The sequence below is a fragment of the Ascaphus truei genome, chromosome 4, assembly GCF_040206685.1.
Source record: "Ascaphus truei isolate aAscTru1 chromosome 4, aAscTru1.hap1, whole genome shotgun sequence".
Taxonomy (NCBI): Eukaryota; Metazoa; Chordata; class Amphibia; order Anura; family Ascaphidae; genus Ascaphus; species Ascaphus truei.
In genome coordinates this window covers 327,153,714-327,168,175 of record NC_134486.1, presented here as the reverse complement: position 1 = coordinate 327,168,175, position 14,462 = coordinate 327,153,714, and the positions used below count along the sequence as shown (strand labels likewise).

Here is a 14,462-nt window from a genome sequence, read left to right as displayed (position 1 = left end):
TTAAAGTCTTCCATCTGCAAAACTGGTGCAAAATCTGTGTAAAAAAAACAATCCCCAGTTTTTTCAAGGAAACAAATCTTACAGAAAGGTGTGGGATTTCTTTTCTTTGATAAATTGTGTGCTGTTTTGCCCCAGTTGTGCACCAGTTATCCTTTGATAAATACACCCCTTTGAAGATAATGCATAGCTAAAGTTCGGTTAATGACTTTGCACCATGTACAATAGAGTTCTTTGTCTCACTACAATATTCATGTATTAAATCTTTTGTCAATAATCATTTCATAGAATGCGATAATATGTATGGGATCTCATTCATTTTTGCATTTATTTTTTATTTCCTATTTTCTTTCTTCTTTCCTTGTTTGTTTCTTTATCATTTCATCTTAGGCAGTCCAGAAATGTGGAAAGATCTAGCAACCAGAAACAAAATAGGAAATGCATTGTTTCTGAAATAGAAAGGTAGGAGAGATTTTAATGCATGTGTTTAATATCTTAACTTGCTTTTCTTCTTAGACTAAAATTGAAGGCAGGTTATTACCTGCACTAGTGTGCTCACTCTTTAACAGGGCAAAGTCATTTTGCTTTAAGAGATGCATAACTTAAATGTTGTATAATTACAAAAGCAAATACAAAATCAGACATTTCAAAATTCACTCCCTCATTTGCTATTATACACACACAAATGACTGAAATATGCATATTTATTGTGTGTGTATATATATATATATATATATATATATATATATATATATATATATATATATATATTATAGCCAACAGCACAACAGTTCTTTAAAAAATTATAATTTCCTGTCTTTTTTTTTTTTAAAGTATGTATGTAATGTATGCCTGTCTTTATTTATATAGCAATGTAAAGAGGGGTTAGGCTGCACTCCACAAAATAGATAAATTAGACATACAGTTTACCGGTGCTGCTGGTTCAAGGAAGTACCTACCAGGCAATTTCCAAAGTGTACTCAGGAAAGAAGGATCCTGCACTCCACGGTTTTCTAAATAAAGTAAATTTATTGTGCCACACAACGTTTCGACCAATAGGTCTTTCTCATGCCTAGTCACTTGAGAAAGACCTATTGGTCGAAACGTTGTGTGGCACAATAAATTTACTTTATTTAGAAAACCGTGGAGTGCTGGATCCTTCTTTTCTGAGTTTATTTATATAGCGCCATTGATTTTTGAGTAATGGTATGACTATTGCATGTTTGAAGGAGGAGAGATAGGTACCAGAGAAGAGGGAGGCGTTAAAAATGTGTGAGAGCATAGGGAATATAGTAGGAGCAAAAGATTTTAGGAGATCTGAGGGAATGGGGTCTAGAGGGCATGGTTCATGCAGAACAGGAGAGCAGCAGTGCCACATCCTCCTCTATGACAGCTGAAAAAGAGTCAATGATGGCAGGAGGAGAGTTAGGAAGAGGTGTAGGATGGGAGGAGGAAACACTGGGGATGTCCTGACATGGATTCCACCTTTTCCTTGAAATAGTCAACAAAGTCCTGAGGTGAGAGGGAGGAGGAAAAAGAGGCAGCTGAGGGTAGTCTAGGGTGGTGAGTAGGGAGTCAAAGACAGAGAAGAGTCGGCGCGGGTTAGACTTGTGCGTGTTGATTAGTGAAGAAAAGGAGGTTTGTTTAGCCTGAGAGAGGGCAGAGTTGAAACAGGATAGCATACATTTGTATTGAAGGAAGTCTGCGAGAATGTGAGATTTCTCCAGAGGCGTCAGAGGAACGAGTGCAGAAACGCAGTATGCACGTGTGGGAATTTAGCCAGGGTCTTGAGTAGAAGGGGCGAGAACAACATGTATGGGACAACCTTTCCCAGGGTGCTCTACATTAGTTTGTATAAAATGATGGGGTTACATATGGAACATTTCATGTGATGGCATAGAGTAATTGTTAAGATGTTTTTGTGGTGGGAAGGTGTAGGAAAATTATGGTTAGGTGTTAGGTGCATTGAGAGCTTTCTGGGTCTGACAGTGGGGACAGGGGAGGTGGTTGGATTGATGATTGGTGAGGTGGGTGACTTTGGAGGGTTTTGGAGAGACTTTAGGAAGGGGTGAAGGTAGGGGAGATCATGGGTGTTGGGGAGGGTGGGATAAGCGAGGGGATGGAATAGAAGGAGGGGATCATGGAATGCAATGTAGAAGAGATGAGTTTTGAATTGGATTCTGAAGATAGTTAGAGTGTGGGAGCTTGTTCCAGTGGAGAGCAGTGAATAAAGCAAATTATCAGAATTGAGAGCAGATATGGGCTGGGGGGAAGTGAGTGCTGTGGCAGTCAGCGAGTGAAGAGGATGGAAAGTGGTATAGTGAGAGATGAGTGGTGCAAGGTAAGGGGGTAAAGACCATGGAGAGCTTTGTAGAGCAGCGTAAAGAATTTTTTAGAGGTAACGTTGTTGGATGGGTAGCCAGTGGAGTTAGGAAAGGAGAGAGGTGGCATGGGCAGAGCGAGGGAGATTGAGAAATGTACAGGCTGAAGCATTTTGGATTTGTTGGAAGGGTATTGAGGAATATAGGGGGGGGCAGAGGAGAGTGGCGAAACAGCTGTCAAGATGAGTAAAGATGAGGGAGTGGATGAAAAGTTTGGCCGAGGAGAGGGAAATGAGTGGACACATTTCTCATATATTGTATAGGTGATAGTGATGTGGTAGTTATTGAGGTGATATGTTGAGCGAAGAGGAGGGAAGGGTCAAAGGTGACGCCAAGGTTACGAGCAGAAGGGGAGGGGGAGATGGTGTGGGGGGAAAGGAGATGGTTGGGATTGGGGAGGATAAGAGTGAGGAGGAAGCAGGAAAGTAGAGAACTTCAGTCTTTGCTGGGCTAATTTGTATGAAGTGGGAGGATATCGAAGTGGGAGTGGCAGAAAGGCAGGCAGAGATATGGATGGAAAGTTCAGATGAGAATAGTGGGAAGGATAAGTAGATTTGGATGTCGTCTGAGGAAAACTGGATGTTGAATCCATGGGAGGAGATGGTCAAAGAGACGGGCAATGTAGAGGGAAAAGAAGAGAGGGCCAAGGATGGAGCCTTGGGGCACACCTACTTGGAGGCTGGTGGGTGGAGAGGATGAATTCATGAAGGTGACAGAGTAGGAGAGGTAGGATGAGAGCTGTGAGAGGGCAGTGTCAGTGATGCCATGGTTGGTGAAGGTGGAAATAAGAGTGAGGTGATCGACTGTCTCAAAGGCTGAAGAGAGGTCAAAGGGGATGGAGGAGAATTTGGAGTGGCAAGCTTGGGAGAGAAAGTTGTGGATGGTGAGGAGGTAAGGAAGGATGGATGAATAGATTTGAGATCTCTGCAAAGGATGGGATTGGGTGGTGGTGAGGAGGCAGGAGGAGCGAGGGGAATGGTGGATGGTGGAGAGGAGGAGGTGATCGGCAGGTGGGACAAGCAATGTGAAAGGGGACTCGGTGTGGCATCTTACCGTGAGGAAAAGGTTGAGGGTTCCTCCGTTTATGTGGGTGGGGAGAGAGTCAGTGAGAGAGAGGTCCAAAAGATGAGATTAGGGGGATGAGGAGGAGATAGTGGTGGGGTTGTCGACGGGAAGGTTAAAGACAGAGGACGACAAGGGGGTTGGGGAAGGGTGAGAGTGAAGAGAGGAAGCAGTCAAACTCTTTGAAAAATAATGTGGGTGAGCCAGGGCAATGATAAATTATGATGATGGTGATGAATAGGGGGAAAGTGAAAGAGCAGGCATGGAATTCAAAGGAGGATAAGGGAGGGAGGGGAAGGAAGGGGGTGTTGGAGCAGGAGTCCATGATGAGGAGACAAGGTGGCCAACTCCTCCTGCAATGCCGGTGTGACGTGGGGTATGGGTGAAGTATGATTGTGTAGATGTGAGGGGATCCATGTTTCGTTAATTGCGAGGAATGCAAGATTGTTTTGTAGGAAGGGGTCAAAGGTGAAGGTGGTCTTATAGCAGATGGATCTGGCATTCCAGAGGGAGAATGGGAGGTTGATGGAGGTTGAATATGAGTGGAGAGTGATGGAGGGAGGTGAGAGGAGTTGACAAGAGGGGGTATATGAGGTTACTGGGGTTGTCATGGCGAGTGGAAGTTGGCTTGTGGCTAGGGATGGGGGTGGTGAGGACAGGGATTGAAAAGGATGGTGGGATTGGAAGGAGATAGCGCCTCATGAGGTAAGGGGAAGGGAGGGCAGGAGCAGGGTGGAGAGGGAGTGGTGTGGAAGGAGGATGAGTAGCAAGGAGCATGCTATGGGGTGGATGAGGGATAGGATGGGGTGGAGGAAAGGTTAGTTGGTGAGGGACTGATAATGATTTGGTAGGTTGGGGTGAATTGTGGTAGTTCAGAAACAGTTAGGGGTCATTTTAGTGGGAATAGTTGATGAAGGTGTCAGTTAGCAATGGGGCAGTCTGTGTAGAGGTACAGGGTACAGTTAATAGGGGAATCATTTGTAACGGGGACGGTCATTTGTTAGCATTTGCAACAGGAGTAGTCAATTTTGAGAGCGCTGGGAAGGAAACAATCAGATTGGGAAGCAGTGGGGAAAGGAACAATTAATTAGGAATCACTGGTTAGGGAACAGTGAGCACTTGGAAAGGGAACAATTAGATTTGGAAGCAAAGGGTAAGGAGACAATCTCCCCACTACAGTTGATTAGGAATAATTGAGAGAGAGGACAATAGATTTGTGGATAATGCAACAAACCTACACGACATGAGAAATTGTAATATAATGTCATACAGTATATTAATGGTGTAGTTCCACTTTTTTATATGAATGGGGGTCTACGAAACTGAACCCCATTAAATTCAGCTGCAGCAAAACTCTGGTGTCTGAGATACATCAACGGAAAGGTAGTGCCAGCACATATTTAAATTCTTTCATGTGGGCTAATTGGAAGCCAGGACAAATGATGTTGTGACTTTCTATTGGCCCACGTAACACCGGAGATTTAAACCACAATTTTCTTGCCCCTAGAGGAGCCATTACCAGCGTTACTTTACCAGGTATATATCTTGGCAATGCGGTTCATCGAAAAGAGCATTATTGCATGGAAACTCACATTGACTTCAATTATCTGGAGTATTTGTGTCAATGTAATTGATGTTATTCATTAAACTGCAATACTGTTGATCGGAGCCCCATTGCACAGAAACTCCCATTGACTTTAATGAATAACCGTGATAAGTTGAAAATTATACACTTAGCATCAATTACCTTAACACACATACTCCGGTTAATTCTGATTAACTCCCAAGGTAGACTGTCATTGTAATCTCTTGAGTCCCAGGATCACTTTGACTTACCTTTATTTACTAAATGGCCTTCATTTCTTCTTGGATGAGGTTGTATAAATGAATGACAGATTTAATTATTTTTGATGTTTATATCTGGTTAACACCTTTCAAGCTTTTGAGAGTCTGTAATGTGCTGCTTCCCTTAATTATCATCCAAATCAGATTGTATAAAAAGAAAATCAAATCATAGTTGCTGTGTAATGCAATCATTGCTGACACTTGTGTCTGTCTTTGTATGATTCTATTAATGTGATTCTATGTGTGATTCTATGTGTGATTCTATAAGTGTACACATTCTATACAGGTGCTGAAAGCTGTACTAACTGCCAAGAAAAAGCTTTTGTAAGAAAATGTTTACATTAGGTTCAGCATCTTTGAGGCAAGATTTATGGTTATTGGTGGCAACAAATAACCCAAGTAAGAGAATATGGGAAGACATAGGAAGCCTGGAAGTTGTTTTATACGAGTACCGTTTATATGAAGAGGTTTAATCTTACATCTTAGTCATATTAAAACAATGCGTTCAGTAAAGTTTACTTCAGTACATTATCATTATGTCTGATATCAGACATCCACATTATTAGTAGTAATTAAAAAACCATGCATAACTGTGATGCATTTTTTGAAGGGTTGACCCCAGTATTGGCTACAGTATAAATCTGCCAGTAACTCCAGCCATTTTTCTTATTCATACTAGAGAGGATGGTACCATTATAAAAATAATTCCCCCAATCTGATTTCTAGAAGGCATCTCCAAGCTATATGGGTTCACTTAACTGTCTGTTTTTTATTTGAAGCCTTATAGGACTCACCTGCCCTGTTGTAAGGCAACAGCATAATATTGACTTTAGGCTTTTCAGGAGTGTGGTGGGTTTTGAGGGAACTTTTAAAGGTGCATGCTGGAGAGTCTGATGGTGGGGGTTGGGTTGGAGGAGAGCCATACATGATAAATTGAGTGGAGTCTGCATTTGGGAGAATACTTGGGGATTAGATGGTATAGATAGAGGCTATATCATGAAGATCTTTGTAGGTGTCTACTGTCGAATTTTAATTCTACTGGATATGGTTAGCAAGGTTAGGAATTTGATTAGTTAAACAGCAGATGTGTAGTTGTTGGTGATGTACAGTAGATGAGCCTGGCAACAGCATTTTAATGGATTAGTAAAGGACAATCGGAAGAGGAGAGATAGACTAGGAGCCGGTTATAGTTGTTCAGCCGGGATTTTAAAAGTACATGAATTAGAATTCTGGTGGACTAGGTGAGGGAATGGCACGTTTTAGAAATGTTATTGAGGTAAAAACGACAGGCATTAGTTAGGTACTGAATGTGTGGCCTAAAGGAAAAGGTTTGAAACAAAATGAAGTGGTTAAGGAGAAAGACTTTAGAAACAGCTGGGGAGTTTGGGTTATCAAAAAGAAATGGTAAACTCTTCAAGAAAGAGTGAAGGGGAGTAAAATGAGAAAGAAAAAGAGCCAGTTAGCAAAGCTATCCAAAAATTGGGAAGTAGGCCAAGGTAGGTGATATATGGTAGCAATAGAGAGAGAGACAAGGGGGGACAAATTAGTAGTGTGAGCTTTGAAGCAGGAAGGGCAATAAGGTGAGAGAGAAGATGACTACTTCCCCACCACATTTATTCAGAGAACGTGCATTCTACAGGGAGCAAGAAAAAGAGAGTTACGGAATGTGCATGAGATTGTAGGGGTAGGTGGATTGACAGTGTGAGGTACAGTACAGAGTACATTCTGGATCTGACACGGGGATGGGATAAGTTGGATCTCAGGCAGTTCCAGGGTGTGTTAGGGAACAGAAACTTCAGATGGAATGAGGTGCAGCTGAGCAGGATGTCTGCTCAAATACACACAGGGCAATAATAAAACTGTCGTCCAGAAGGCTTACAATTTCCAGCAGTGTGTGTTTGCTGAAAATTTAACCCTTTGCATGCTAGTCCTGTACAGATCGTGGGGTTCTCTCAGGCTTGCCGCCTTATGCAGGACCCAGGTGTATTAGCAGAGATCCCTGAGGTTTGCTGTCAGCTAGTGTAGTGTCATATAAAATCTTATTGTTTGCTGTGGGTGGATATTTTAATTGAAAGCGGATAATATTGTATTTGTGCAGTATGCACTGTTAAGTCCAACCAATGATGGCTAGCTATTCAATGCCAATGAGCATTCTTTGACTTACAGATTTGACCTCTACATGATTTATCATTACTTTATTACTAAGGATTCTAGTTTTCAGTCTTTATTTTTTGGTAAAATCTGTGTTTTTGTGTGTTTCTTTTTTACAGTTTGATTAATTTTAGCTAAAACTCAATGTTCATCAGTGGTAACAATGAAAAAAATGACACACATTTGAATTTCATGTTTGTCAGTCGATATTGCTGAATTTGAGCAGTTTGGAATAGAAGTAAGAGAGCAAGTAAAGCTAAAGTACAGTAACATTCAGTAATTTTGTCAAATCTAAGAAACTTTTCATGTAGCTAAGTGAGTTTTCTCTACCTCAATTGATGTAGTAAACAGAAGAGGAAAATTACTACAAGTGGCCTACAGTCAAATTTGATTGATCCCAATAGAAATGGGTTAATAAATGTTCTCTTTAGTTCCACTGGTCCACTTGGGAAAAAAAGACTTATGGTGCTTAGACAGTTAATGAATTCACACAATTGATCTATGAAATCAAACCCTCAATGTGGGTGTCCTTGGAAATCAGATCTGTTGTTGGAAAAATCCTCAATGATTATTGCAGTGCCGTCATGCATACATGTATGTATGTCTTTATTTATATAGCAAACTTATAAATTCAGCACCTATATATAATCGCTAATAAAAGTAATACAAATAAAAAATTTATATACAACCATACAATGATGTTGAGTACTAGAATCCTTGGTAAATCCAATGGTGATGATTTGGTTAGATAACCGTCTACATGAAAAACAAATAAGAAAAAACATACATAGTACAACATTGTAATAAAATTCCTATGCTGGTATAAATTTATTTTATTTATATAGGCCATTAATGTACATAGCATTTCACAGCAAAATAGAAACAAGAAAAAGAGTGCAACAATAGTGAATTATCCATGATGATTTTGACTTTATATTGCTTGATTAGCAATAGATATGTGTATCCTTGATATAAACCAAAATTGGACCTTTTGATCACATTGAATGATTTAATAAAATTTTAGTAAAAAAAACAATGAAAAAACACTTGAACAAACAAGGTTTAAAAAACCAAACCTTTCATTTTGGCTATGTCTTCTTATCAATGGCGGTGTGTAAAATTGAAAATCTACTCACTAGAAGTAGCTCGGACATGTGCCTGTTATGCGCATGATCTCGGTGTGTTTGTGGATCCAGGCTGGCTTATTCCTTGTGCTGCGGACATGCTGGATCAGCTGCTCAGCTTCACTTCTGCGGTCACGTTCGCCGGCCGTCTTCCCTGAGTGATGACACCGTTGTTTCTATATTCATATATGCATGACGGCATTGCAATAATCATTGAGGCTTTTCCCAGCAGCAGAGCTGATTTCCAAGGACTCCCACCGTCAGCGGTGGATTTCCAAATTTTCCACCCTGAGGCACTTGCAGCAGACAAAGGCAAGTACCTTCCCATTAGGTCCGAGAGGCCCGACCGCGCGGCAAAGTTATATGAGGCCGGAAATCTTTGCTGCCCCAAAATGTTGCCGCCTTAGGCCCGGGTCTAATGGGAAATCTGACACTGCCAACCTTGAAGGGTTTGATTTCATAGGTCAATTGTATGTGAATGTATTAACTGTCTAAGCGCCATAAAAGTATTTTTGTCCAAGTTGCAAATTCTGGTTTTCTAAGAAAATCAGCAAGACTTTTTAGGCAGTTTATGGACTTTAATCAGATTGGATAATCAAATTGTTTGTTCCTTAACCTTGCAATTGGAGGGGGAGAGGGAGAGAATACTGTGTGCTCATTTGCATGCCTTATGCTGCGCTTATAGTGCCGGTGACGCGACGTTGCAGCAAAACAAATGTATTGCTGCCGTCGCATGCACTTGTAGTAAGCGCGACGCGACGGGAGCGACGTGGCAGCCCGAATTTTGAAGCCGGTTAAATTTGATTTTTATGGGGCGGTCGCCACATGTGACTGCCTCTGAACCAATCAATAGCCAGGTCGCTTGCGACGTCGCTGCAAAGTGAAATACAACTTTCGCGGGTGGCGACGGCAACAGGTGACATCATCCGTCGCGTCGCCGTCGTGCACACTATAAGCGCGGCCTTAGACAGGTCTGCAACCCCGCCTTTCACCATTATCACCCAGCACACAGTGCTTCCTCTGCAGCAAGGGATTCTGGGAAATGACATACGAATGAGCACACAGTGCCACCTTTTGCTTCTAAACCATATGACATGGTCCCCTATAAGCTGATGCTTGCTGCATATCACAGCTTTTCAGCACAGCCTGGGTTAAGATGCATAGCCAGTAAACCCACCCACAGAAAGCCGTTTCAACCTTAATGGGTCTCATCAGTGTGAGGTTGGTTATACTAGCTTTGCAAAATTAAGTAGGGATAGGTTTCACCACACTTAGTTAAGTTATGGTGGGTAAAAAAAGTGACAAAACCCTCCACAGTAAAGCATACTGTATAGCAAATGGAAATATTACTGTATGCTCATTTGCATGTCTTACACAGGTCTGCTACCCTGTCTTTCACCATTATCACCCAGCACACAGTGCTTCCACTGCAGTAAGGTATTCTGGGAAATGACATGCAAATGAGCTCACAGTGCCACCTTTTGCTTCAAAACCATATCTCATGGTCCCCTATGACATATGATAATGATGAAAGGTGGGGTTGCAGACCTGTCTAAGATATGCAAATGAGCACACAGTAATATTTCCATTTGCTATATGCTTTACTGTGGAGGGTTTTTGTCACTTTTTTTACCCACCATAACTTCACTAAGGAAAAAAGGAGCAGATTATACTGTATTGGCCACTCAATTGAATACGTGGCACGGTGTCATCCAGAGTCAGAAGGTGTTTTATTGCATAGCACCACTTACTGTATGGCAAACAGGATGCATAAAAGGGAGTAAATGGGGAAGACATGTTAGCATAAATGCTAATGTATATGCAAGTGAACCTTTTTAACCTAATTTCGTACACACATGCTATTCAGTAGGTTCTGAGCAGTGAGTATTGTTTGGTGAACTATTTTATTTCTCTCATTTGTTTTTACTCTGCCTTATTTTGATTCATTCAACTGTGAAGCCCCCTATACCTGTGGGTTTCTACCTCCTAAGTACTGCAGAACAATTTCAAATTGCATTAAACTGTATGTTTGCAGAATCCCAGGCACCATCTCTTATGTACATAAACATACAACTGTTGTAATTGAGTTTATATTTTCTAACAGCTTTGTATAGTATATATGATTTATAACATTACAGTATAACATGTTAACCTTTTTGCGTTACAATAAGGAAGTAAAAAAAATGTGGTAAAATGCCCTGATAAATATTTTTTGCATAAAAGACCCCTGTTAATGTTACACAGCAACCAGTACCATAAAGCCTTTAATTTTCACACTTTGACACAGATGGGATACTATTTTATACACTGATGAGCTGAATAACATACTCTTCACTACTGTATGTAGTTCCTTCTATGTAAAAGAATGAAATTGCGTCACAATTACTCACACAGATCACACTCTCTGATAGAAAGCTAGGTAAAGAGCACAATCGCACAGGGCACAACACTCATCTATAGTCAACTGGGACAGCAACACGAAAACAGATATTTAAAAACACATTTAAAAAAATCATTTGAGAGTTACTTAATCACAAAAGCCTCCAAGTCCAGTGTCCCTCACTATCTATGTGCTTAAGGGAAATCACTGATCTCAGCATTCAGAAGCCTAGTCAGATAGTATTTTTTTTGGTGAAGTTACAAAACATATCTTTGCTACTTTTTGTGCCGGCTATCAATGTCCAAAATTTGCCAATCTTCACGGATTTGTCTGAACATTTATCCTGTATATACTGTATGTCTGCAATTACTGTTCAATGATGAATTTATAGTCTGAAATGACTTGAGTTCTTTAAGGACCTGGGGACAACATTACTCTTTATTACTTTTTTTATGAGTCCCCCCCCCTTGCAATACTGAAAGAGTTAAGTACTAAGCTATTGGGCCACATTTGGCCATTAATAATGTATTTATTTCTAATAGGCCAACATATTCCATAGCGGCGGTTAGGAAGCTTCATGATTAAAACATTCCTGTGAAGAAATTCTGCAATGATTTTGCTTTCTTTTTAACCCTTACAGAACCCATCAACAAGGAAGCAAATCATCCCCTGCAGATAATTCATTTAGCAGTCGAAGAGGAAGGCAGCTTCCACAGGTTCCTATAAGAAGCAACAGTGTGGAACAAGGTAGCCCGAGTGGCCAGTCACACTTGCAAATCATGTTTCGTTACTTTTGTTTATTTTAAAAGTTTTGAAGTCGTGTGGATTGGTGGATTATTGTTTAATTTATTCACTGTGTTTCTTATCATCAAGTAAATTCCTGTTTGATCCATTTAAAGGTTTATTGTCAAACGATGTTTAGGTTGTTGTATTTTCATGCCCTATATTTTACACACATTGTCTTGTCACTCACATACATTATTACGAAAGAGATTGTTGTCACCTTTGTGTCTGCTTCTTAGTGTTTTATTTGGGTAACTTTTCACAATGAAATGTTTCATCAAGCCATGCATTTTTAACTTGAATTTGATACAGAAGCAAAGCAATTAAAAGTACGTTGTAGGATGATGGCAATGGTCATTACAATATTGTACATTGTTCTATTACGTAGAGTGGCACGGTCCTGTATCTGAAATAGTACTGCATCTGCTCCTGCTGAGAAATGGTGGTTGCTACTGTAGTTGGATTGGATTTCAGTTTTGTAATGGTACTGTAGGTTCAGATGAAGAATAGACTTTTGTGGTCTGAAAAGCCCATTTATTACATATTAACATTGGTGAGGAAGGTCCCATGTACTGTAGCAAACGTAGTTGTGAATGACTGCTGTGACTGATAGAACAATGTGATTTTCAACCACAAACAAATCCTTTTATTGCGTTGGTTCTCTATTCTGATCCATTATAAATGTACGGTAGGCATTATCCAACAGCTGTCTGTCTGATTCAGTGAATAGTCTCAACACCATCACTGGCATTAACCTGGCTAAAGGAAGCAGGTAAGAAAATATACAAAAGGAGCTTCTACGTCAGAAGTTTGCTAAACATTTCAAAACAAGTACAAATAGCCCTCGGTAATAGAACTTGGCTTACTGAAAAGCAATGCATTGCATACTGTATGTCTCAAACATCACAGTTGAACCCTTTGATATACTGTATAAATATTCATACTTAAGTAAATTATTTTTACTAACCGTTATTGACTATACAAAGTGGAGAGCATTAAACATCTAATTCTTGTGAAAATGATTCATTAGCAAGTCATATTTCTTAATAAATGCAGTCAAACCTTTTGTTATGTCTGCTTCTTTGTGGCAGCATTGTGGCAAGAGCACTTCACTAAGACTGATATCTTAATGGAAACTATCCATGGTGTGTCGTACCTTTTCTTTTACGTTGCGTTTAGCAGGGGGTCTTCCAGTACATGGCCACACCTGTTAGATCTGTCCAAGGTTTGGGAAACATTCACTAGGAGATTCCTATGTTCAGACCCAAAGAAGCATGTTTAACAAATGTGATTGTTGCTTTCAAATAGAATGACTTTGGGATGGGTTGTAAAACCTTTGGACCATGGATACGATGCATTGTATGATTATGCTAAATGTGTGTATTACCAACACATACAGTATGAAGCACATAGTATTACTGATCTCCGGTCGGAAAGCAGAAGATTAAACATATTTACAGTACTTTTTAAGTGGGTCTAAAAATGGTGCCTTCTACCTTTTTAACATAGGAACATTTTACAATTGCAGCATCTGTTTTGTAATGTTGTTTAAGAATAAAACTGGTGTTTTATTTATGTTTATACTTTAACATTAGAACTGTACTTTGTGGCTCATGCCATTTATATTGTTTCATTTGTAGTAGTCAAGAAAGCTGTACGCTGTTATAAAATGCTGTGTAAATAACAATGTCTGTTCTATTTCATGATGCCCTGTTCCCTATTAGTTTTATATTGGCTTAGGCATACTGTATGTATCTCTCCTAGAGAGTTGCAGCACTTTGAGGTTATTAGTCATTAGTTGAGGTTATTAGTCCGCTCCAAATAATAAATGTAGGGCGGGTGGGTTGCATTTATTATTATTCCACAGTCAAATGGAATAAGGAACTTGTTTCAAGATTGTTTTACACTTTGCACATTTAACAGGAAGGTTAATACCACCCCAGATATAGATTTTTGTAGCAAATAAAAGGATCAAAGTGATCGCTTCAGACACAAAATGCTATGCATTCAAGATAATAGGAGTTTCTTGTGCCTCTTCCCAACTTCTGTGATCTCACGATATAACCCTGAAATTGCTGGTAAGTTGAAACTGGAGTAAAAGATGGAAACAATATCTGGATACATTGAAGCAGAGAGATGTGTTTACATAATACGTCTCCGCATCAATTTTATCGCTTGACACATAGCTCCCTTTGTCAATATACAGTGCAGTATTACAAATTATTTACAACTTATTAATGATATGGAAATCATTTCTTAAACGCACTGCTGCATCATCAGATCATATTTTTTATGTCCTTGGGGATGTAGTGATTTGCAGACAGAGCAAAGTTATGGGATCTTGCGAATATTTCCCAAGAATTGTTATTGCAGATTCCACAAATTTACGTGGAAATAATTTTTCACTGTTTTTTGATATACACTGGAAGTACATGTCATTGTTTTTTCAATGTACTTGTTCAATTCATACAAATGTATTATCTATATCTTGTTACAGAAACATTCCATTACAACTTTCATTTTGTACTTGGCCATCAAGTTTGTAACTGTTTAGTGATATTTGCAAAAGTTCACAAAACTGGTGAATTACTGTAGGGCCTATCACCAATTGTGAAAATGTCAAAAAGTTTTGAACATCCACACAAATTTGCCACGCATCAGCAACTAATTATGCACTGCATGTTATTATGGGGGGGGAAAGTGCTCTCTTTAAAAAGTTTTAGATTTTTTTTAATGCAA

The 14,462-nt window shown here is 39.7% G+C and overlaps 1 protein-coding gene across 30 annotated transcripts in view; it reads left to right on the top strand.

Moving 5' to 3' along the window:
- The window catches only part of RIMS1 (regulating synaptic membrane exocytosis 1), a 489,535-nt gene that overhangs the window by 331,667 nt on the left and 143,406 nt on the right, over positions 1-14,462 (top strand). For 19 of the 30 annotated variants that reach the window (XM_075598054.1, XM_075598044.1, XM_075598042.1 and 16 more), the window contains 2 exons: positions 388-459; positions 11,581-11,687. In XM_075598054.1, the coding sequence (XP_075454169.1) occupies positions 388-459; positions 11,581-11,687 (179 nt within the window). The remainder of the gene's footprint in view (positions 1-387; positions 460-11,580; positions 11,688-14,462) is intronic. The other 11 variants (XM_075598045.1, XM_075598043.1, XM_075598041.1 and 8 more) reach the window with 1 other exon arrangement.